Genomic DNA, 25,567 nt, shown 5'->3' on the forward strand with positions numbered 1-25,567 from the left:
ACTTATAAAACAAAATATGCATCTTTTTGGATGTTATTACCATATTTGAAGGTAAATTGACAATCGGCCTCCAGGTTCAGGTGCTGCAGGCCTCCAGGTACACTCTGGACAGGTAAAAAATAAAATTTCTTATTTAAAAAGTTAGAGATACACTTATTAAACCAAATATGCAACTTATTGGATGTTATTACCATATTTGAAGGTAAATTGACAATCGGCCTCCAGGTTCAGGTGCTGCAGGCCTCCAGGTACACTCTGGACAAGCAGTTATAATATTTTTTTAAACTTTTTTATTTTGACACCGTACCTGGATCCTGGTGACCACTGGTGACTGCTTGTGGCCGCTGGCAAGGTAAATTCCAATAAAGGTAATTTTTGATATTAGAGGAAAGGTTTCTAAATAGAAAATTATTAAAATATAATAATATGACAAAATTTATTAAGTAAGTCTTCTATTTTTGTTCCAGGCAGGCTCTAGGTAGCCTCCAGGAGCCTGCTGGACAGGTTTAAAAAATCAATTTTATAATTTGTTTTATTTAGATGAAAGGTTTGAGTTGTGCTCCAGATAGGGTCAAGGTGGCCTCCAGGAGCCAGCTAGATAGATCTGTATTTATTACTTTTTGTTTATGTATGGTTTTCCACACATATGCAAAATATAATTCTGTATAAGATATAATATTACAGATACTCAGAATGGGGAATGCAATTTCAATAGGATTCAGATTATAAAGTATAGATGCTAGTGAAATAATTCTAAAATTACTACTGAGAGAGGTTAGTTTTATCCAGATGTCATTCAGAGCTACAGATTCTCCATCCAGGTTAGTAAAATATAAAGAAATTCTTAGGTTGTATATTCAATCCACGTCTAAAGAAAAAGGCAGGAATTCCTGACACTTTCTGGCAAAAATTGTATTTTGTTATATAATGTATTTGTATGATTTGACAAGTTTTTTTTATATTCTAAATACAAAGTATTAAGATACAAAAATCTAGTCTTCTAGTTAAGCAGTATTTTATTAAATAATGTATTTCTTTTTGATAATGTAAGTTGTACATATTTTAAAAAAGATAATTTGATCTGTAAAATATTTTTTTCAGAGTTCTAAAATGAAGAAATATTTATTGTTCACTGGAAATAAGTAAATGACGAAAGTTATGTGAATATTATTTAGGATAACTTTGCAAATTTTATGCTCTAATTTTTTATATAAAGTTTCTTTTCTATTTCTACATAGTATACCTTTCTTTTAAATAAAAGATTACACATTTGATTTACCTGTCCAGCAGGCTCTTGGAGGCCGCCTACAGCCTGTCTGGAGCCTTAAATGCTATATTATACTAAATTATTATAATTTAGCCATTTTCTTTTTAGAAATCATTCCTATAAATTCAAAAATAACCATTTAGGATTTTTTAACTGGCTACCAACAACCAGCAGTCAACAGGATCCAGGTAAGGTTTCCAAATTAAAAAGTATTAAAAAATATTTTATCTGCCTGTCCAGAGTTGACCTGGAGGCCTCCAGTACCTGAACCTGGAGGCTGATTGTCAATTTATCTTCAAATATGATAATAACATCCAAAAACACGCATATTTGGATTAATAAGTGTACCTCTAACTCTTCAAATAAGAAATTTTAATTTTTACCTGTCCAGAGTGTACCTGGAGGCATGCAGCACCTGAAACTAGAGTCCAATTTGAATTTTTTCTGTAAATATGATAATAACATCCAAAAAGATGCATATTTGGTTTTATAAGTGTACCTGTAACCCTTTAAATAATTTTTTTTAATTTTTACCTGTCTAGAATGGATCTGGAGGCCTGCAGCACCTGTACTTGGAGGCCGAATATCAATTTACCTTCAAATATGATAATAACATCCAAAAATACGCATATTTGGTTTAATACGTTTACCTCTAACTCTTTAAATATTTTTTTTAAAATTTTTACCTGTCCAGAATGTACCTGGAGGCCTGCAGCACCTGAACCTGGAGGCCGATTGTCAATTTACCTTCAAATATGATAATAACATCCAAAAAGATGCATATTTTGTTTTATAAGTGTACCTCTAACTCTTCAAATAAGAAATTTTGATTTTTACCTGTCCAGAGTGTACCTGGAGGCCTGCAGCACCTGAACCTGGAGGCCGATTGTCATTTTTTCTTCAAATATGGTAATAACATCCAAAAAGATGCATATTTGGTTAAATAAGTGTACATCAAACTCTTCAAATAAGAAATTTTAATTTTTACCTGTCCAGAGTGTACCTGGAGGCCTGCAGCACCTGAACCTGGAGGCCGATTTTAAATTTTTCTGCAAATATGATGATAACATCATAAAGATGCATATTTGGTTAAATAAGTGTACCTCTAACTCTTCAAATAAGAAAACTTAATTTTTACCTGTCCAGAGTGTACCTGGAGGCCTGCAGCACCTGAACCTGGAGGCCGATTGTCATTTTTTCTTCTAATATGGTAATAACATTCAAAAAGATGCATATTTGGTTTAATAAGTGTACCTCTAACTCTTCAAATAATTTTTTTAATTTTTACCTGTCCAGAGTGTACCTGGAGGCCTGCAGCACCTGAACCTGGAGGCCGAATTTAATTTTTTCTGCAGATATGTTAATAACATTCAAAAAGAAGCATATTTTGTTTTATAAGTTGCTCTCTAACTCTTCAAACAAAAATTTTTTAATTTTTTTACCTGTCCAGAAACGACCTTCCAGCCTGCAGCACCTGAACCTGGAGACCTATTCAAAAAATGATTAAATATACGTGAACTAATACCCAAAAGTAAACTTTTATCCTAAATAACCTATAATCTAAAATCAATACCTAGTCCACTGCACACTGTTTACGCGAAAGTGGCAGAACTTCCCCCCCCCCCCCTTAAACAAACTTTAATTTTTTAAGTTATTTCAAGGGTATATTCCTCAAGATCATGATGGTGAACTGGGACTGGATCTGAAGCGAGACTTGTCAACATAAAACTTATGTAGACACCTAAATTTAAAAATAAGGTGTAAATTGTAAGCATGCGCAGTGACACACACATACATTAACACCATAAAAAATAGTCCTCTATCTTTTATAGCATATAGAAAATCTTTTCTTTATTGAGGAATATAGAAAATAACTAATATTTACATTTTCACAAAAAGTTTGTTGAGTTTATAAAACTTTTACCTAACCCAATGAAAAAGTAGAGAACTGATGATGATCTTGTGAGAGTGAAGATAGCTTTAAAGCTTATACTTTCTATATACGTTTTCAGTCGCATTTTATGTAATTATGGTATTTCAAATATCTAAAAAATGTAACAATTTGTTACCCTCTTCGAATAACTACAATATATATATATGGTCGCCATTCAGTTTCATGTTTCACATTTGTCTATTGTGGCAAAAGAATACATAAAGATTATTAGTTGGCTATCAATAAAAAAAAGATATCAACTTACATAATTATCAAATAAAAGGTAGTTTTATTAGAAAGACAAAAAGCAAAACATACGAAGGAAATAGTGACTTTAAGAGTACCTAAGTACCAACAAATCACATAACGTTAAACACATTCTAGATAAATCAATGCGTACCAGGTAAATTGTTCAGAATAAAATGTGGAATTATTAAATTTCACATTTTAAATACATTGGAATTAACTACATATATAAAAGTAAATCTAAAACGTGTGATGATCACTAATCAAAATTCAGGAAATCCCCTACCTCCTTGAAACAAGGGTCCCAAGCAAGCCAATTAAAGAGATTCAACACCCAACCACCAGCCTTAGAAATGCCTCCAATTATGTATAAGCAGAGTGGCACCCCTAATAGTTTATTTTGGGAGTAGGGGACTGTTCAACTCCCAAAAAATATTGCTCATCCTGACCCCCGGCTACGTCGATATAAGTCAACAAATAAATATATAAAAATATTTAAAATAAATAAGTATTTAGAAGATTTTTATTTTATTTCATTAAATTATAATAGACTACAAACGTAAAGCTATAATACTTTAACTTATACTAACATACAATTTTCTTTGTTTTGTTGTTACTCTCTTTCTCTCATATTCAAGTAAAAACCGCTTTGTTTTGATTTAAGCGCAAATGCCTCAACATCGAAACTTCCATATTACTAAAATGTTCTTTAATTACACCATACAAATTAAAATAGGCCCACAGGAGTGCAAATTCCTACATTTATTCCAAGAATAAGATTTAAATAAAAAAATAACTTAAAATCATCCTAGTACAATGTGAGGGGTTATGTTGTAAAATGTAAGTGAATTTTTTACGAACAAATATAACCTTACTACTTGCACCATCCTTCAGCAAATTTAATAAAAGTTGCGCCTTCCCAGAAATGCGCGAGAGTGTGTGAACAAATTGCCGCGTACTATTTTAAACTCACACAAATACAAATTACACTCACAGACAGACAGAGACAACAGAGCACTCTGTGACTCTATGCGCTGTTAAATGCACAATATAAAAAGCATGAGGATATATTTAAAAGTAAATTAAATAGGAGAATTTGGATAAAAGATAACAAAACTGAATAAATGCAAGGTTTTTTTATAGGTTAATATATAGCTTAAATAATATATATTATGTACCTACCTATATAAAAACTAATTTAATATATTTACAGTTTTTGCAACCATAAATAAAATTTCAGACAGTGAACGAACATAAGAAAATGAGCAAAGGCAGCCTGCCAGACGAATGTACCTTTAATGGAGTCAAGGTACGACAGAACATTTCTAAAGTTTTTTACTTGTTAACGAATGATCATTATTATTATATAATACCTACATATTTCATTAAAAGGGATTTAAAAAAAAACAATCGCTCATAAATTGAACCATCTTAAGTACTTCAAATATTGCAGATAAACCACAAAGTTTTTGATGGGGCATTTAAAAATCCTTAAGGACATTATAACCAGATTTCTAACTAGTTAACTCAATCCTTGCTAATTTGGTTAAAGACAGACGACAGTGGCCCTAGCCACTGCGGCCCTGCAGCTTAGTGTAGTGTATCTTTTGTAAACAACTTCAGTCAACACGATATTTTGCCCTAATCCCGACAAAATTAATCCTTTTAGTAGGTGTTATAAACATCATATCTTTGGTCTTATTTAAGATAAATTAATAATTTTTTTTGCATAAATAATTTAATTATGGCCTCATTTATTGTTTTTGATAAAAAAAATAATGTGTTTTTTTAAGGCAATTGGAAGTCCTTAAATATAAGGTATGTTTTTGAGCGGTTACTATTAGCTCAAAAATAGTGCTACCATTATACGCAGCAAAACGCGGCAACAAGACATGCTTATTAATGAGTGTGCAAAATTTCATTAGATTTTATCCGTGGGAAGTTCACCCCATCTCACCCCGTATGAGGCATACTTTTTCTCACCGTTTCGGTTTTTTCCCCCTGACGGCTTGGGGGTGGGCAATAATTTTAAAATTTAAACCAAATGTTTTAGACATTTTTAAGAACTTTCCAAAACATGTTTTAGATTTCTTGTAACTCAAGTATTACTTGCACTTCAAATTTTCAAATTTTTGAGCAATGTGTCTGAATTTCTTCCTCCCTGCGTTGAGTAAAACAATACGATTTTTTCCTCAAAAATTTGCATATTTTGGTAAAACAACAGTAGAATTGATGAAATAAATTTATATTTCTAAATTTTCCTATTAAAATACATGCAATCCCATTTTGAAAAAGGAAAAAAGGGGGGGGGGGTTTAATGCAGCTATCTCGTAATCAGTGATTAAATGGCACTTAGAATTCGAATTTCTATCTAAAATTTTTCATGAGTAATCCTTGGTAGGTCTATTTTCCCTAAATCGAACAAAAAGTTGGAAAAGTAATGGCTGGTGGCTCAGCCGTTTAGCCGTTTTTTTGCCTATTTTCAGGGCAAATTCATCATTAATTACGTAGAAATCAACTTTTTAAAACATATTTTTGGTTTAATTCATGTTAAATGATAGCAATAACCAATTTTTAAATTTCTAGTACCAACAGCTACCGGCTAGAACCATCTGATAAGATTTTTGAGTGAGAAAAAGTATTATGTGAAGATAGATTTCGTGACTTTTTTGCTCTTAAGATAGTAATAAAATGGCAAAACAGCTGAGCCGCCAGCTGTTAGCCGTTACTTTTCCAACTTTTTGTTCGATTTAGGGAAAATAGACATACCAAGGATTACTCATGCAAAATTTCTGATCGAAATTCGAATTCTAAGTGCCATTTAATCACTGATTACGAGATGGTTGCATTAAAAACCCCCCTTTAAGTCATAACTCAAAAAAATAAAAAAGTTATGACAGTTTCAATTGTTAAGGTCAAGATTTTTAAGCCAAAGATACGCTAGGGCCACTGTGTAGCGTATCTTTGGCTTAAGAATCTTGACCTTCAACTGTTTTTAACCTATTTTTGAATGGGAAGTCAAAAATATACTAGGACACCTATAGAATCAGACTGCAGAGCCCAAATTTGAATTAAGTCCCCAATAAACTTTTTTTGGGGATTTAAAAATTAAATTTTAATGTTGCTCTGGTCATTTTGATTTGATATTGTGGCATTTAGAACAATTTATATAATTCCCTAAAAAAAAACATTACTTTGTTCAATGGAAATTTTTTTTTTCTAAAAAAATTAATTTCATTGAAAAATCTAACATATACAATAAAACATATTACTCTGATGTCTGAACCAATCCGAAGTCTTCTTTCATTTCAATTCTTTACATTTCAAAAAAGAGTGTTTTCACGAAGTGACTTATTAAATTTCCAATGTAGTTATATAATTTCTATTTAATTAAAATGAAAAGAATGAATACCATACACATAAAAGATACATAGTTTTAAAAAATTTTCATAAAAAAAAGTTTGAATAATCTTATATTATATCATATTTGTATATGTGGCAAAAATAAATTTGTTGTATTGCATTAACATTTGTTGTCATATGATCTTACATTATTTAACCCTTTACAGCCATTTTTTATGTGTTTTTAATAAGTGATAGAAAACAAACATGATAATGTTATTTCATTGATATATTGTAAAGAATTAACTGTTTAATGAATTAATTTAGATGAAATGAAAAGGCCTAATTTTACTCTATACCAGAATACAATATTTATGAAACAAAACACTCAAAAAGCTATGAATTTTAACCAAATAAAAAAAGACCTATCGCTCTAATCAAAAAGGACTACAGCAACCAGTAAAAATTAATTTTTAAATTCCCCAAAAAAAGTTTATTGGGGACTTAATTCAAATTTAGGCTCTGCAGTTTGATTCTGCTGGTGTCATAGTATATTTTCGATATAGGTTTAAAAAAAAAGTTAAAAACAGTTTAACAGTTGAAACTGTCATACCTTTTTTCATTTTAGGAGTTATGACTAATTTTTTTCTTCTTTTTTTGGGGGATTGCGTGTATTTTAACCCTTACAGATCGGGGGGGGGGGGGGTCATATTGACCCCCCCCCTCTAGTTTTTTCAATGTCATTTTTTTTGTAGGTAAGATAGAGAGTTGTGTTTTCATGACTTTTTAAGTTTAGTAATTATACGTCGGCAAGAGTTGATAGGATAGCTGGTCTGTGTCGGTCATGGTGTCCGGTCAAAGTCGGTTGGGTAGCAACAAAATTAAAAAAAAATTCTAAATAAATCTTAATTTCTACATTATGACTTTTGTGTATAAGGTAGAAACCTAAATTTTTTTTGGTGAATACTTAGATATCAATGACCTTATGAGAAAAGTGGTGTTATGACCGTTTGACCGCTCCCTGACCGACTTTATGACCGATTTTTGTCCGGCTTTTACTACAGACATATATCATGAATATCGTGGCTTCTATTACAGCTAGAGACCTATAATTTTTTTGGTAAATCCTTGAGCAACAATAAACAGATAAAAATAATAATTGGCGCCGTTTTACCGCCGTAACCGCCGAAAATGGCGGTTTCCGTTATTTGCCGTTTTTCGGCGATGATCAGAAAAAGTAATTTTTTTGTTATGAAAAATAAAATTTCGTCCTAAAATTTGTCCATCCTAGCAGCAAAATTGGCCGCTCTACAGCTGTTTTAAAATTTAGCGGCTGGCCGCTAAAAAGCGGCTAAGGAGCGGCCTGACTGCTATGACTAGAAAAAGTAATTTTCTCTAAAAATACACATGAACCACCAGAAAAAAATTTTACGTCTTTATCTGTAACAGAAGCCGAGATAGAGGGGGGGGGGGGTCAATATGACCCCCACCCCAATCTATTAAGGTGGGAATAGGGGCCCGATCTGTAAGGGTTAATAGGAAAAATTAAAAAATATAATTTATTTCATCAATTCTACTGCTGTTTTACCAAAATATGCAAAATTTTGACTAAAAAATCGTAGTTTTTTACTCAACGCAGGGAGGGAGAAGTACTGACATATTGCTTAAAAATTTGAAGTGTAAGTAATACTCAAGTTACATGAAATCTAAAATATGTTTTGGAAAGGTCTTAAAAATGTCTAAAACATTTTGTTTAAATTTAGAAAATATTGTCCACCCCCAAGCTGCCAGGGGGGGAAAACCGGAACGGTAAGAAAAAGTAAGCCTTATACGGGGTGAAATGGTGTGAACTTCCCACTGTTCAAATGTAATAAAATTTTGCACACTCATTATTCCTCTTGTCTTATGCCCGCTTTTTGCTGCTTATAATTCTATCATTATTTTTAAGCTTGTAGTAAGTGATCAGAAATAGCCTATTTTTAAAAGCGAAGCTTTTCTATAATTAGGGGCGGTCCCTCCGTCCGTCACAGAGAGTTAGCTCTTTTCGTTAATTTTAACAGGTTAGAATTGTCCTATCGATTCCAAACTTTGCATGATAATTCCTATAGTAGTTAGGTACAATTAAGAAAGCGTAGCAACTCTATAAACAATACCAGAATGTCCGTACGTCTATTTTAAACATGTCGATTTTGAACTTTTGACAACAATTTTTTGTATGTTAAAATTATCCGATTCTTCTGATTTTTTGAAAACTGATTCCTATTACAACAAGGTACAATGTTATAAGCGAAGCATCTCTATAAACAAGTCCCAAAAATGTAAGTATGTCCTTAAACAGTATCATCTATTTATGCAGTTTTGCAACAAATTTTCTTAAAATATTGTTTGTACTGATGCATTAATATTCTGCTAATTTAGTTCTGACAATCTACAAGTGTTAATGTTCGTTTGTCCTTCCATTTCAGAGCTTCGCTTTTATGGATGTTGTCATCCTTGTTAGGGTATATTTAAGACCATATATTGCCGTTATACAAATTTTTTAAATATTTTTTAATTAAGGTAATAAAACATTAAATAGGGTCATAATTAAATAGTCTATGCAAAAAAAATATTAAGGGGGGGGGGGGGGAAATGTGGTGACTCGTCACACGACATACCAGCAATTTTATTTTGGATGCTTCTCCCTTAGTTTTAGAGATAATTGGATGAAATCTTTTGGGCTGGGTCACTAATTACCCCAACTAGTGGTATCTTTAAAAAAAACGGCGGCGGGACCGCCGCTCCCGCCGTCCGCCGCCGTTTTCCGCCGCCACCAAAAAAATTTTTTTTATTGCATTTCTCGCCGAATTAGGCAATTTGGAATCATTTGAGACCATGTTATTTTTTTCAAAAATTTTTCCCCTTACAAGCAACCCTGCGGGGGGACTTCGTCATTTTTTTCAAATTCTCGTTTATGAAGGTATATCTTAAATACAGTATGCTACTCCCTTAGTTTTAGAGATAATTGGATGAAATCTTTTTGTTTGTGTCACTAATTACCCCAAGTTTTGGTATCTTTCAAAAAAAACCGCGGCGGGACCGCCGCTCCCGCCGGCCGCCGCCGTTTTCCGCCGCCACCATAAAAAATTTTTTATTGCATTTCTCGCCGAATTAGGCAATTTTGAATCATATGAGACCATGTTATTTTTTCAAATTTTTTGGGGGCGATGGCGGAAAACGGCGGCGGCGGATGGCGGGAGCAAGGTTGCTTGTAAGGGGAAATTTTTGAAAAAAAATAACTTGGTCTCATATTATTCCAAATTGCCTAATTCGGCGAGAAATGAAATAAAAAATTTTTTTTTGTGGCGGCGGAAAACGGCGGCGGACGGCGGGAGCGGCGGTCCTGCCGCCATTTTTTATTCAAATATTTTCAAATATTTTTTTACTGACCTACCTAAAAAGATTTTGTTTCAATATCTTTAAAAGCACAGGAGTAGCACTGAATTTAAGATATACCTTGATAAACGAGAATTTAAAAAAAAATGACTAAGTCCCCCCGCAGGGTTGCTTGTAAGGGGAAAAAATTTTGAAAAAAATAACATGGTCTCAAATGATTCCAAATTGCCTAATTCGGCAAGAAATGCAATAAAAAAAATTTTTTGGTGGCGGCGGAAAACGGCGGCGGACGGCGGGAGCGGCGGTCCCGCCGCCGTTTTCTTAATTAAAATATTTTAAACTTACCAACCTAAAAAGATTTTGTTTCAATATCTTCAAAATCACAGGAGAATTACTGTATTTAAGATATACCTTGAAAAACGAGAATTTAAAAAAAAATGACAAAGTCCCCCCGCAGGGTTGATTGTAAGGGAAAAAATTTTTGAAAAAAATAACATGGTCTCAAATGATTCCAAATTGCCTAATTCGGCGAGAAATGCAATAAAAATTTTTTTTTTGGTGGCGGCGGAAAACGGCGGCGGACGGCGGGAGCGGCGGTCCCGCCGCCGTTTTTTTTAAAGATACCACTAGTTGGGGTAATTAGTGACCCAGCCCAAAAGATTTCATCCAATTATCTCTAAAACTAAGGGAGTAGCATACTGTATTTAAGATATACCTTCATAAACGAGAATTTGAAAAAAATGACTAAGTCCCCCCGCAGGGTTGCTTGTAAGAGGAAAAAATTATGAAAAAAATAACATGGTCTCAAATGATTCCAAATTGCCTAATTCGGCAAGAAATGCAATAAAAAAAATTTTTTGGTGGCGGCGGAAAACGGCGGCGGACGGCGGGAGCGGCGGTCCCGCCGCCGTTTTCTTAATTAAAATATTTTAAACTTACCAACCTAAAAAGATTTTGTTTCAATATCTTCAAAATCACAGGAGAATTACTGTATTTAAGATATACCTTGAAAAACGAGAATTTAAAAAAAAATGACTAAGTCCCTCCGCAGGGTTGATTGTAAGGGAAAAAATTTTTGAAAAAAATAACATGGTCTCAAATGATTCCAAATTGCCTAATTCGGCGAGAAATGCAATAAAAATTTTTTTTTTGGTGGCGGCGGAAAACGGCGGCGGACGGCGGGAGCGGCGGTCCCGCCGCCGTTTTTTTTAAAGATACCACTAGTTGGGGTAATTAGTGACCCAGCCCAAAAGATTTCATCCAATTATCTCTAAAACTAAGGGAGTAGCATCCAAAATAAAATTGCTGGTATGTCGTGTGACGAGTCACCACATTTCCCCCCCCCCCCCTTTATCTTAATTAATACCAAAGACATGCTGTTTTGTAGACCTACTAAAATTCGTGATTCTGTCGGGATTTGGTAAAAAATGCGAATTGACTAAAACTGTTTGCAATAGATATACTATACTACGCTGTAGTAGGGCCACGGAGAGACCCATCCAACTTTGAGACATGACGGCTCTGTCTATTTCTAGTTCTCGATGTTTGCAAGGGTTTTCTTTGTGATGCCAAATTGGTTGAGATTGTGAATAAACCTTGAAGGTGTCTATAGAAAGGTCTTTATATGCCCCATCAAAAACTCTAAACATTATGAGGTCTATCTGCAAGATTTCAAGTACTTGAGACGGTTTGTCCTTTTTTAAAAAAAGACATTTTTTTATTTGTCAAAAAATATGTACTTTCCTGGTAGAGCAAAGTTTTCCTCAAGAGCTAGTTTTCGAGCTCTAGTGCTATAGAGAGGTGAGTAGATTCGAAATTCAATATTGTTTTCTCATAGTAATTGCTTAGGCATGAATTGTATTATTTTTAATTAGTTTTGGACCACAACTGTAAGGTTTATACTGAAAAAAAGTGAAGCGAATGGTTTATTTCAATACTCATTGTCTTCGGAAATAAAGGTTTTAACTGAAATATTAATATTGTTTAGGTACGCCGTATGATTGAGGAGGGCTCTAGCGTTCCTGTTTATCCTACTACAGTCACCCTAAGGTAAACACTGGAAGAACGTATAAAAAATTGTATATGTTGAATTTTGTCTCCATTTTGCGATATTTATTTAGAAATTATTATAAGTGCTAAAACGTAGAATATTTACATATATTTAGAGTTGAGTATGATCCCAAAGGATTAAACCTTAAGATTGACAACGAACAAGAGCCTAAGGAATTTATCATCAGTCGACTGTCTGAATATGCCAGGTTAGTTTAAGAAACTTCATGTTAAAATAATGTTCAGTAGGTACTTTAATAACCTTTTATCCTTTTATTATAAATAATGCTATTAATTTAAATTGAAAGTTATGTCTGTTTTAGGATTGGTCCTAAAGCAATTTTGTTCAAATTGTCGACAGAATCTCTACTATGCCAGTTCCCAGGTATAAAAAACTGTGTTGTTATTGGATTTACGTTTAGATATTATACATTCTTTATGGCGATATCTTAAAATTGCTTTTGATTATTTCAGGAGAGGAAGAGACGAACAAATTATACAAAGCTATTGTCAAATTAAAGGCAGGATAGCAGAAATACAGAATAATTTGTAGCCCCTCCTTTTCATAGGGTGTCCCTTCATAAGGACAGTTTAACTTGGGTTGCCCTTCATAAGGAGGACAACAGTTGGGTTTAACTTGGGTTGCCCTTCATAAGGAGGACAACAGTTGGGTTTAACTTGGGTTGCCCTTCATAAGGAGGACAACAGTTGGGTTTAACTTGGGTTGCCCTTCATAAGGAAGACAACAGTCGGATTTCACTTGGGTTGGCCTTCATAAGGAGGACAACAGTTGGGTTTCACTTGGGTTGCCCTTCATAAGGAGGACAACAGTTGGGTTTAACTTGGTTTGCCCTTCATAAGGAGGACAACAGTCGGATTTCACTTGGGTTGGCCTTAATAAGGGTACAAAAGTTGGGTTTCACTTGGGTTGGCCTTCATAAGGAGGACAAAAGTTGGGTTTCACTTGGGTTGGGAAAACCCAAATAATGCATGTACGCCCCAAACCATAAAATGTAATAACAAAGGGGGGGGGGGGGGTTAATGCAACCATCTCGTAATCAATGAGTAAATGGCACTTAGAATTCGAATTTTGATCTGAAATTTTGCATGAGTAATCCTTGGTAGGTCTATTTTTCCTAAATCAAACCAAAAGTTTGAAAAGTAACGGCTCAGCCGTTTAGCCGTTTTTTGCCTATTTTCAGGGCAAATTCATCATTAATTACGTAGGAATCAACTAGGTATTTAAAACATATTTTTGGTTTAATTTAAATGATAGCAATAACCATTTTAAAAATTTCTAGTACCAGCCGCTAAACGCTAGAAAAGGCTGAAAACGGCTGGCGGTGGTCAGGTGTATAATGTGTAGATAGGGCTTCTGACATGTCTTTGGGTAGGTTTTTAGGGGTGCTGACTGCTAAGCTCAGAAATTAAATACCATTAAGAATTGTGACCGACTATCCATATTGCAGCTGGGAAACAGCTGAAAAAAGCTGGCGGCGGTGAGGAGTACAGGGTGAGTCTAATAAAACCGGATATTTTGCAAACGGCTTTAAAACTACTTGACCAATCAGGACGTTTGACCCCACTATATAAAGCTTAGGTAATGACCTTTTTGTCCATTTAAATCTTTGGACAATGGAGGACTTGTACTCCGAGCTCGCCGAGCTTCATTAATTTTATAAGTAAACGTATAAAAATTAATTAAATAATCATTTAGTACATGCAATAAGCTTTCAAGAAAGGTATAACATATTACTGGAGCTCAATTTTTAATAGTTTGACGTTAATTTGAAGTTTGCATATAAAATTTTAGTTCTATTTTCATCCTAAATATCCAGGTAGACTACTTTTAGAGGTTGTAATATCATAAGTAATGAATATTTTCACTTCTAACTTTGGGTATCCTTCTCAAATATGGTTAAGATTAAATTAAAACTATAAAATTGGTCAATATCCATAAATGCATTTTTTTAATCTTGAGATTTTTAGCATGCGCTGGTTACACAGCTAGCTGGAAGCGGTAAAGAGTAAATTAAATGAGTAGATGGGACTTGTGACGTGTCTAGGGGTAGGTTTTTATAGTTGCTTAACTCAGAAATACTACCAAGAATAGGGGCCGCCCATCCATATGGCAGATGGGTAACGGCAAGCCCTTTGTACTCTTCTACTCTTGGCTGCACTCAGCTAAGCTGCAGCTGTTACCCAGCTGCCTTATGGATGGATGGAGTGCCACTATTTTTGGTAGTATTTTTAAGCTCAGCACCCACAAAAATCTACCCTTAGACACTTCTCAAGCTATAACTACTTAACTACCCAGCTGCCTTATGGATGGATGGAGTGCCATTATTTTTGGTAGCATTTTTGAGCTCAGCACCCAGAAAAATCTACCCCTAGACACGTTACGACACAAGCCCTATCTACTTATTTTACTCCTGGCTGCTCCTGTTACCCAGCTGCCATGTGGATGAGCCGCAACTATTTTTGGTAGCATTCTTGAGCTCAGCACCCGTAAAAAAAACCTTCCTCTAGACACGTCATAAGCCCTATGTACTCATTCTACTCTTAGCCTCTCCCAGCTGAGGTGTGGCCGTTACCCAGTTGCCATATGAATGAGCCGCCACTATTTTTAATAGTATTTTCAGGGGTGTATATTCTGCACAAGATTTATTTTTTTTTCCCCTGCTACAAATTTTTTTATTTTTTTACCCCCTAGATTTTTCTTAAAAAGTAGGGGGGGAAATAGAAAAAATTTAAAGAACTCTTTTTACCACACATTTTTTTAGTTTTTTTTAAATAAGGAGGGGGGCGAAATGGAAAAACTGTTTTCAGTTTTCTTAATTTTTACATTTTTTTCCCCTCCAACCACTTATTTTTTATTTTTTCCCCCCCCCCCCTGAGCCGGGGATCCCATGCAAAATATACACCCCTGAGTATTTTTGAGCTCAGCACCCATAAAAACCTAGCCCTAGACATGTCACAAGCCCTATCTTATTACTCTAAATACTCTTGGCCGTTTTTAGCCGGTTCTAGTAACTGATACTAGAATTAAAAAAATGTTTATTGCTATCATTCACCATGAATTTAACCCAAAATATGTTTTAAGAAGTTAATTTCTACTTAATTAATGATAATTTTGCCCTGAAAATATGCAAAAAAAAAAACGGCTAAACGGCTGAGCTGCCAGCCGATACTTTTGCAACTTTTTGTTCTATTTAGGGAAAAAGGGTTACTCATGCAAAATTTCAGATGAAAATTCGAATTTAAGTGCCATTTACTCAATGATAACGAGATGGTTGCATTAACCCCCTCCCAATTAATAAGTTTTTCCCAATGTGGGGGGTAATTTTCCTAAGAACTGTTGAAATTGAATATAGTTTTCTTGTGTAGCTGAACTTCACTGGTTAAGCGGTTTCCATATCTGTTTCATTAAATTGAGTTAGTGTCAACATTGTTGTTGTGTTTTTATTCCCTTGAACTGATAACACACCATTACTTATCCTGTTCCCTATCCAATAATGTTCCTGATATTCTGACTCTTAACTATAGGAGGAGAAAGATGCAAGCGTATTTACAGAGAGAACGGAAGATTCTTCAGCCACTCAGTACTTCCAGTTCTATGGCTACCTATCCCAACAACAGAATATGATGCAGGGATGGGGTCTCAGTAATTAAAATAAAAAAATGAATATCTAATTTTAAGTACTTCTTTATGTAATACTAGCGGCTGCGCCCCTAGCATCTAGGGGCTCTATATTCGAAGGGCAGAAAAATAGCCTAAAACCATCTCAGAGTATATAAGACTCTTCACTGTAAAGAAGAACCACATCGGTTCAGCAGTTGGCGAGATCCTTCGCTACAAACAAAAAAAGCTTATTACTTTATATTATAGGACGTATAGGGTTATAACAATTGTAATAAATTAAATTTTAGTGTTATATATAGAACGATGTCTGTCTGTTTGTTTGTAGCAAAGGATCTCGCTAACCACTGAACCGATCGGGTTCCCCTTTACAGGGTAGCTTCTCATAGGTCCCGACAAGGTTTATAACTATTTTCTTGGGGGGTGGAACACCCCCAACCCCCAAAAAATGAAAAATACCCCCCCCCCAAAAAAAAAAATCTCCCCCAAAAAAATTTATAACAGGATCATGGAAAGAAAACAAAGTCATTCCTAAATTAGGACAGAAGTTACCTTCCTAGGAAGGACATAAGTAGCCTTCCTTAAGTGAGAATTTCTTAGATGAAGGGCATAACATGCCTCCCTTAACAAAGATTTTGCAAGATTGAGGACATAAGTAGCCTCCCTTCACCTCACAAAACCTAGCTTTTTGATCCATCACATAGCAAAATATTGGAAAACTTAGCTTTTCTGTCCTTCACATAGCTAATTCTTGCAAAACATAGCAAATTCTTACAAAACATAGCAAATTCTTGCAAAACATAGCAAATTCTTACAAAACATAGCAAATTCTTGCAAAACATAGCATATTCTTGCAAAACATAGCAAATTCTTGCAAAACATAGCAAATTCTTGCAAAACATAGCAAATTCTTGCAAAACATAGCAAATTCTTGCAAAACATAGCAAATTCTTGCAAAACATAGCAAATTCTTGCAAAACATAGCAAATTCTTGCAAAACATAGCAAATTCTTGGAAAACTTAGCTTTTCTGTCCTTCACATAGCTAATTCTTAAAAACATAGCAAATTCTTTCAAAACATAGCAAATTCTTGCAAAACATAGCAAATTCTTGCAAAACATAGCAAATTCTTGCAAAACATAGCAAATTCTTGCAAAACATAGCAAATTCTTACAAAACATAGCAAATTCTTGCAAAACATAGCAAATTCTTGCAAAACATAGCAAATTCTTACAAAACATAGCAAATTCTTGCAAAACATAGCAAATTCTTGCAAAACATAGCAAATTCTTGCAAAACATAGCAAATTCTTGCAAAACATAGCAAATTCTTGCAAAACATAGCAAATTCTTGGAAAACTTAGCTTTTATGTCCTTCACATAGCTAATTCTTGCAAAACATAGCAAATTCTTGCAAAACATAGCAAATTCTTACAAAACATAGCAAATTCTTGCAAAACATAGCAAATTCTTGCAAAACATAGCAAATTCTTACAAAACATAGCAAATTCTTGGAAAACTTAGCTTTTCTGTCCTTCACATAGCTAATTCTTGCAAAACATAGCAAATTCTTACAAAACATAGCAAATTCTTGCAAAACATAGCAAATTCTTACAAAACATAGCAAATTCTTGCAAAACATAGCAAATTCTTGCAAAACATAGCAAATTCTTACAAAACATAGCAAATTTTTGCAAAACATAGCAAATTCTTGCAAAACATAGCAAATTCTTGGAAAACTTAGCTTTTCTGTCCTTCACATAGCTAATTCTTAAAAACATAGCAAATTCTTACAAAACATAGGAAATTCTTGCAAAACATAGGAAATTCTTGCAAAACATAGCAAATTCTTGCAAAACATAGCAAATTCTTGCAAAACATAGCAAATTCTTACAAAACATAGCAAATTCTTGCAAAACATAGCAAATTCTTGCAAAACATAGCAAATTCTTGCAAAACATAGCAAATTCTTGCAAAACATAGCAAATTCTTGCAAAACATAGCAAATTCTTGTAAAACATAGCAAATTCTTGCAAAACATAGCAAATTCTTGTAAAACTTAGCTTTTATGTCCTTCACATAGCTAATTCTTGCAAAACATAGCAAATTATTACAAAACATAGCAAATTCTTGCAAAACATAGCAAATTCTTACAAAACATAGCAAATTCTTGCAAAACATAGCAAATTCTTGCAAAACATAGCAAATTCTTACAAAACATAGCAAATTCTTGGAAAACTTAGCTTTTCTGTCCTTCACATAGCTAATTCTTGCAAAACATAGCAAATTCTTACAAAACATAGCAAATTCTTGCAAAACATAGCAAATTCTTACAAAACATAGCAAATTCTTGCAAAACATATCAAATTCTTGCAAAACATAGCAAATTCTTACAAAACATAGCAAATTTTTGCAAAACATAGCAAATTCTTACAAAACATAGCAAATTCTTGGAAAACTTAGCTTTTCTGTCCTTCACATAGCTAATTCTTGCAAAACATAGCAAATTCTTACAAAACCTAGCAAATTCTTGCAAAACATAGCAAATTCTTACAAAACACAGCAAATTCTTGCAAAACATAGCAAATTCTTACAAAACATAGCAAATTCTTGCAAAACATAGCAAATTCTTGCAAAACATAGCAAATTCTTGCAAAACATAGCAAATTCTTGCAAAACATAGCAAATTCTTACAAAACATAGCAAATTCTTGGAAAACTTAGCTTTTCTGTCCTTCACATAGCTAATTCTTGCAAAACATAGCAAATTCTTACAAAACATAGCAAATTCTTGCAAAACATAGCAAATTCTTGCAAAACATAGCAAATTCTTGCAAAACATAGCAAATTCTTACAAAACATAGCAAATTCTTGCAAAACATAGCAAAGTCTTGCAAAACATAGCAAATTCTTGCAAAACATAGCAAATTCTTGGAAAACCTAGCTTTTCTGTCCTTCACATAGCTAATTCTTGTAAAACATAGCAAATTCTTACAAAACATAGCAAATTCTTGCAAAACATAGCAAATTCTTACAAAACATAGCAAATTCTTGCAAAACATAGCAAATTCTTGCAAAACATAGCAAATTCTTGCAAAACATAGCAAATTCTTGCAAAACAGCAAATTCTTACAAAACATATCAAATTCTTACAAAACATAGCAAATACTTGCAGTAAGGGTCCCAAACTCAAAAACGAATTTTCAGCGCGATCCGACCACCGGTTCTTGAGATACGGTGACCTGGTGTCCTTGGTACTGACGGTAAGATTTGGGAAATGGTTCGAATCCTTAGTAAATTTGGCTAAGTCCAAAAATTCTTTGACACTTAGAATATTTTCAACCTTGTGTCCTCTCAGTAGGTACGCTTGGTGTCACCTAAGTATTTTTTCTTCAAAAATTTGACCAAGTGTCAAAATATTTTTGGACTTAGCCAAATTTACTAAGGATTCGAACCATTTCCCAAATCTTACTGTTCGTACCAAGGACACCAGGTCACCGTATCTTAAAAACCAGTGGTCGGATCGCGCTGAAAATTCGTTTTTGAGTTTGGGACCCTTATTGCAAGAATTTGCTATGTTATGCAAGAATTTGCTATGTTTTGTAAGAATTTGCTATGTTTTGTAAGAATTTGCTATGTTTTGCAAGAATTTGCTATGTTTTGTAAGAATCTGCTATGTTTTGCAAGAATTAGCTATGTGAAGGACAGAAAAGCTAAGTTTTCCAAGAATTTGCTATGTTTTGTAAGAATTTGCTATGTTTTGCGAGAATTTGCTATGTTTTGCAAGAATTTGCTATGTTTTGCAAGAATTTGCTATGTTTTGCAAGAATTTGCTATGTTTTGTAAGAATTTGCTATGTTTTGCAAGAATTAGCTATGTGAAGGACAGAAATGCTAAGTTTTCCAAGAATTTGCTATATTTTGCAAGAATTTGCTATGTTTTGTAAGAATTCGCTATGTTTTTGCAAGAATTTGCTATGTTTTGTAAGAATTTGCTATGTTTTGCAAGAATTAGCTATGTGAAGGAAAGAAAAGCTAAGTTTTCCAAGAATTAGCTATGTTTTGCAAGAATTTGTTATGTTTTGCAAGAATTTGCTATGTTTTGCAAGAATTTGCTATGTTTTGCAAGAATTAGTTATGTGAAGGACAGAAAAGCTAAGTTTTCCAAGAATTTGCTATGTTTTGTAAGAATTTGCTATGTTTTGCAAGAATTTGCTATGTTTTGTAAGAATTTGTCTATGTTTTGCAAGAATTTGCTATGTTTTGTAAGAATTTGCTATGTTTTGCAAGAATTAGCTATGTGAAGGACAGAAAAGCTAAGTTTTGCCAGAATTTGCTATGTTTTGCAAGAATTTGCTATGTGAAGGACAGAAAAGCTAAGTTTTCCAAGAATTTGCTATGTTTTGCAAGAATTGGCTATGTTTTGCAAGAATTTGCTATGTTTTGCAAGAATTTGCTATGTTTTGCAAGAATTTGCTATGTTTTGCAAGAATTTGCTATGTTTTGTAAGAATTTGCTATGTTTTGCAAGAATTTGCTATGTTTTGTAAGAATTTGCTATATTTTGCAAGAATTTGCTATGTGAAGGACAGAAAAGCTAAGTTTTCCAAGAATTTGGTATGTTTTGTAGGAATTTGCTATGTTTTGCAAGAATTAGCTATGTGAAGGACAGAAAAGCTAAGTTTTCCAAGAATTTGCTATGTTTTGTAAGAATTTGCTATGTGAAGGACAGAAAAGCTAAGTTTTCCAATAATTTGCTATGTTTTGCAAGAATTTGCTATGTTTTGCAAGATGAAGGACATAAGCAGCCTTCCTAATGTAAGAATTTGTCAGACAAAGGACATAAGCCACCTCCCTTAAGTTAGATTTTGTTAGATGAAGGACATAAGTAGCCTTCCTTAGATCAATTTCCAGTGACTTCTGTCCTAATTAGGAATGACTTTGTTTTCTTTCCATGATCCAAATTTTTTCTTATAATCTAAAATACGAAAAATTGGTTTGATTAAACCTCTTGAGGCAAAGCCCATAGAGGCTAGGGGCGAAACCGCTAGTGTTAAGATAAAAAACTAGATAATTAACAGAAAACTTTTTTTTCTTTTAATGATACCTACCTACCTACTTTTCTTGTTTCTATTTGTTTTTATTTGTTTTAGAGATGTAATTAAAGGGGGGGGGGCGAAAGTGACACTTTTTGAAACCAAAACTAAAAGTCAAAGGAACTCAACTAAAAAAAGAGTTACTGGTCTGACATTTTGCATGGCAGTTGCTTTATAGGGGTACAATATGGAACTGTGAAAAAACGGCGGCGCAACCGCCGAAAACCGCCGAGAAAAGGCAAAAAAATTTCGGCGGGAAACGGCGGTTTTCGGCGGTTGCGCCGCCGTTTCTTCACAGTTCCATATTGTACCCCTATAAAGCAACTGGCATGCAAAATCTCAGACCTGTAACTCTTTTTTTTAGTTGAGTTCCTTGTTGACTTTTAGTTTTGGTTACAAAAAGTGTCACTTTCGCCCCCCCCCCCCTTTATTCTTTTCCAACACAAATAATATTTTGAATCTACTACAGTTCATGATAAAATATTGCTGGTTACGAATGCTTCCTGTTTCCTGGCAATATTAGAGGATTCCTGGATATAGCATAACAAGAAATATTTCTGGAGCTACCAATGTTTAACTTTCCTGGTTGCTGGCAATTTATGCATATTCCTGGCCACTGCCATGTTTGAAATATTCCTGTTAAAAAGCAATATTTTCTTTTTTAATTCCCATTTCCCTTTTATTAAACTTACCCCACAGGTTAAAGGTCGGACACTAAAAAATGCACAATGTATACATGCACACCAATAATAATTGGAGAGAATAAGGGAAAGGGAAGGGGGGAGTTAGTAGAAATATTGCAGAATTCTGTTACTTATAAACAGTATGATTAGAAATTTACTATTGGTTGGTACATCAAGAAAATGGCCCGGACAAATGTAGAAAAATAAAAATATGGGAGGCTTTATAGAACATGTATGGCTTCCATTTAGCAAGAAAGTTAAATATTAAGAATTTGGGTAGGCATAATTATAGGAGTGAAGGGATGGGGCGGTATAATTATTAAAAAATCGAAAAACTAATCTTGAGTATGTTTAGTTTTGTAAGTGGGAGGTATGCAACATAAATGGCCACGAAACCCGTATATAAAACATTTTGGAGAGTTGAAGCAGTTAGGCTATATGAAAGTGGTTTGATCTTTGTCTATGTTAAGACTTTTTTTCCAGAGAAAGAAATTATCCTAAACCATAACTGAAACGCATGCCTGCTATTTCATAAATATTTTAATATAGATATAAATCCTATACTTTATTATACTACTAGAGGCTACTCCCCTAGCATCAAGGGGCTCTATTTTAGAAGGGATCATACCCAGACTTTTTTTAAAAGATGAAATAGACAAAAAATCTTACTATATATAATAAGATATAAGATAGACTAGCGGTTGCCCCAATAGCATCAAGCTGCTGCATTGATATTAAAATGATATGAAGAGAAAAAAAAAGCTTAAAGTCATGTAACGGTTGGGGGAGGGGGGGCGTTTCTGTGTGTGAAAGATAAAGAGCTCAAACTGCGTGACTTTTTAAGTATGGGTATGACACATAACTGAGAGTTGAAATTTTTTGTATATCTTAATCCTGGCGGGCACAGGATGCCAGCAAACCTGGCAGGGTCATCCAGGTAAAGGGAAAAAATATTTTTTTTGACTAAAACAAAGCATTTTGCACAAAAAAAATTAGCCCTTTAGCTCTAACAGCCCCCCCCCCCCCCCCCTCCCCCCGACCGATTAATGTGCGGCAAGGGGCCCGACTGTAAAGGGTTAATAGGTTTTAAGTTTTGAAATTCTACAGGTGTTCAAGTTTGTTGGTTTACTGTTCACTTCAGAGCCTCACTTAAAAAATAATCAGTTTACTAATACGATAATAATTACAAATATTGGTGCGAAAGTTGATATTAAGATAGGAACAGTTAAACTTAAAGGTAAAGATCCCAATCTCCTAAATCCTTCCCCCACCTCTATTAGGAATGCACACAAAATTGAAATTACTGTCCCTTATTAATTATTGCTGTTTACCCCCTAAGAACTTGTGAAAAAGGGTGTGGGGTAAAAACTCCTGTAAACCAGTAATCTTCTGTCAATGCTGGTAACTGGGAAAAATTGCATATTGCCAGCTAACAGGAACTTAAAATTTAGGGGAATTTGCAGGAATCTTGTATTATTGCCAGGAACCAGGAAACATTCGTTACCAGCAATATTTTACCAGGAACTGCAGTAGATCCAATATTATAAAGGTTGGGGGGGGGGGGGGGGTTGGATGTGCCACTTTTTAAAACCAAAAGTAAAACGCGCATGATCTCAGCCCATAAAAAAGTTACAGCTCTAAAATTCGGCACAGCAGTTGCTTTTGTGGAGAACAAGATGGAACTGTGAAGAAACGCCAGCGGAACCGCTGCTTCCCGCCGAATTTTTTTTGCCTTTTCTCGCTACAATGGACAATTTTCAATCATCTGAAATATACTTTTAATTTTATAAAAATATCCCTTATATTTTCACTCGACACTTGAAAGATTTTACACTTTTTTTAATATTTCCATGTTTGAAATATTATAAGTGTCACATGAAAATATAAGGGAAATTTTAATGGGAAAAAAAAGTTTATCTCAGTTAATTGAGAACTGTCCGACTTGGCAAAAAAAGGCAAAGCAAATTTCGGCGGGAAACGGCAGTTTTCGCCGCCGTTTCTTCACAGTTCCATATTGTTCTCAACAAAAGCAACTGCTCTGCTCAATTTTAGAGTTGGAACTCTTTTATGGGGTGAGATCATTTCAAAAGTGGCACATCCGCCCCCCCCCCCCCCCCCTTTAATTATTGAGTGCCCACTTATTGGTTAGGATTTTATCCGAACCTCAACCTATCAACGCGCCATTCTTGATAACCCGTCCGAATTTGCCAACAAGGTAATTTTAAAGAATTTTTTTGTTTCAAAATTATCTTTTTTGTTACATCAATACAAACAATCTATCTTTTATATTAATACATAATAGTTATTTCTTTCATCGTATTATAAACGGCTTTCCGCGGATATAGAATGTACAATTATAAGATTAAAACCAGTTTTTTTTATCCCCGAGGTGCCGAAGGCACGGGCTAAAAAACTGGTTTTAATCTTATGATAGTACATTTTATATTCGTAGAAAGCTGGATATAATACGATGCTAGACATAGTTTTATCGTATGGATGAGAACCGGTTCCTATCCACCGGATTCGAATGAATACGAGAAATGAATACGAGAAAAGACCCATGAAATGTATCTTTAGGATATACACTGATACAGCCCTTATTTCTTTATGTATCATCAAAAATAGCATATATCCATGTTCTCTATACATTTCCACACAAGCATATATAAAAAAATTAATTTTACCTCCATTAACACCGGAGATTTTTAGAGCTAAAGTTTTGAAAAAAGCAAAAAGTAACTTTTAACATGAAACGACTTTTTTAGCAAAATTAAGATAGAAATCCTATTATTTTTGTTACTAACAGAAACTTTATACAAAAATGAAATAAAAAATTTAGATTTTAAGTTAAACGCATTTTTTAACACATATTTTTTGAGTCTTTTCAGTTTAATGATATTTTGACAAACTTACTTATCAGAAAAAATTGTTTTACACTAAAAAAAACAAATAAATCTTTATGAATATAGCAGAAATTTTTTTTTTGTTTCATTATCCTAACATGAATAACAAAAGTTATAAAGAAAATAGAATTACAACATAATGATATTTTAGTCTAAAAAGCTTAATTAACCCTCTATTTTGGGATAGAGATGTCAGAAAAGGGGGCGGAGCAACTGTCTTAAGGGGGGGGGGGGGGGGTTTGTAAACTTATAGGAAATGAAATTCAGTATCAAAGTTTGGGAGGGCCAACAAAATATATCAATTTTTAATGGCAAAAAATACTACTAAATGAATTGATTATTTGCAAATTTCAGGCTATTTACTAACCCTTATTTATGAAAAGGATTAAGGGGGGGGGGGGAGTTTGTACACTAGTAGGAAATGAAATTCAGTATCAAAGTTTGGGAGGGCCGTGTGGGCTTAATTTTAAAGTTATCAACCTAATTCTTTTTGTAGGCTCTCTTAAATGACTGGATATACACGTAATTCTTTGAAAATTGAATTTCGGAACTTTCCTTCTAGGGCCTATTGGAGCAAAAGACCCCCAAAAACACTAAAAATATGAGTTCTAACCTTATTTTTAAAGATATCAACCTGATTTTTTTAAAATAATACTTTTTTAACATAACCGAATCAACGAACCATTACAGATTTCATTTTGGGACTTTCCTTCTAGGGGCTTGTGGAGCAAAAGACCCCCAAAAACACTAAAAATATGAGTTCTGAGCTTATTTTTAAAGATGTCAACCTGATTAAAAAAAAAAATTAACATAACCGAATTAAGGAACAATTATAGATTTCGTTTTGGGAATTTCCTCTTAGGGGCTAGTGGAGCAAAAGACCCCCAAAACACTAAAAATTGAGTTCTGAGCCTTTTTTTAAAGATATTAACCTGATTTTTTCTTAATAATAATTTTTTAACATTACCGAATCTACGAAACATTACAGATTTCATTTTGGGACTTTCCTTCTAGGACTAGTGGAGCAAAAGACCCCA

At 33.9% G+C, this 25,567-nt stretch overlaps 2 protein-coding genes across 16 annotated transcripts in view; one reads left to right on the top strand and one right to left on the bottom strand.

Annotated features, from left to right (window-relative positions):
- LOC145319158 (proton channel OtopLc-like) overlaps nucleotides 1-3,333 on the bottom strand; it is an 84,284-nt gene extending 80,951 nt beyond the window's left edge. For all 3 annotated transcript variants that reach the window (XM_080161063.1, XM_080161062.1, XM_080161061.1), the window contains exons 1-2: nucleotides 3,192-3,333; nucleotides 2,938-3,008 (exon numbers count right to left, since the gene is read on the bottom strand). In XM_080161063.1, the coding sequence (XP_080017189.1) occupies nucleotides 2,938-3,008; nucleotides 3,192-3,285 (165 nt within the window). In that variant the 5' untranslated portion in view covers nucleotides 3,286-3,333. The remainder of the gene's footprint in view (nucleotides 1-2,937; nucleotides 3,009-3,191) is intronic.
- Nucleotides 3,334-4,658: 1,325 nt separating this feature from the next.
- Art4 (arginine methyltransferase 4) overlaps nucleotides 4,659-25,567 on the top strand; it is a 39,399-nt gene continuing 18,490 nt past the window's right edge. For all 13 annotated transcript variants that reach the window (XM_080161047.1, XM_080161048.1, XM_080161058.1 and 10 more), the window contains exons 1-7: nucleotides 4,659-4,755; nucleotides 12,151-12,212; nucleotides 12,329-12,421; nucleotides 12,536-12,597; nucleotides 12,687-12,733; nucleotides 15,759-15,861; nucleotides 23,775-23,842. In XM_080161047.1, coding sequence (XP_080017173.1) covers nucleotides 4,708-4,755; nucleotides 12,151-12,212; nucleotides 12,329-12,421; nucleotides 12,536-12,597; nucleotides 12,687-12,733; nucleotides 15,759-15,861; nucleotides 23,775-23,842 — 483 coding nt within the window. In that variant the 5' untranslated portion in view covers nucleotides 4,659-4,707. The remainder of the gene's footprint in view (nucleotides 4,756-12,150; nucleotides 12,213-12,328; nucleotides 12,422-12,535; nucleotides 12,598-12,686; nucleotides 12,734-15,758; nucleotides 15,862-23,774; nucleotides 23,843-25,567) is intronic.

This window comes from Acartia tonsa, chromosome 5, assembly GCF_053477335.1.
Source record: "Acartia tonsa isolate MP-2025a chromosome 5, ASM5347733v1, whole genome shotgun sequence".
NCBI lineage: Eukaryota > Metazoa > Arthropoda > Copepoda > Calanoida > Acartiidae > Acartia > Acartia tonsa.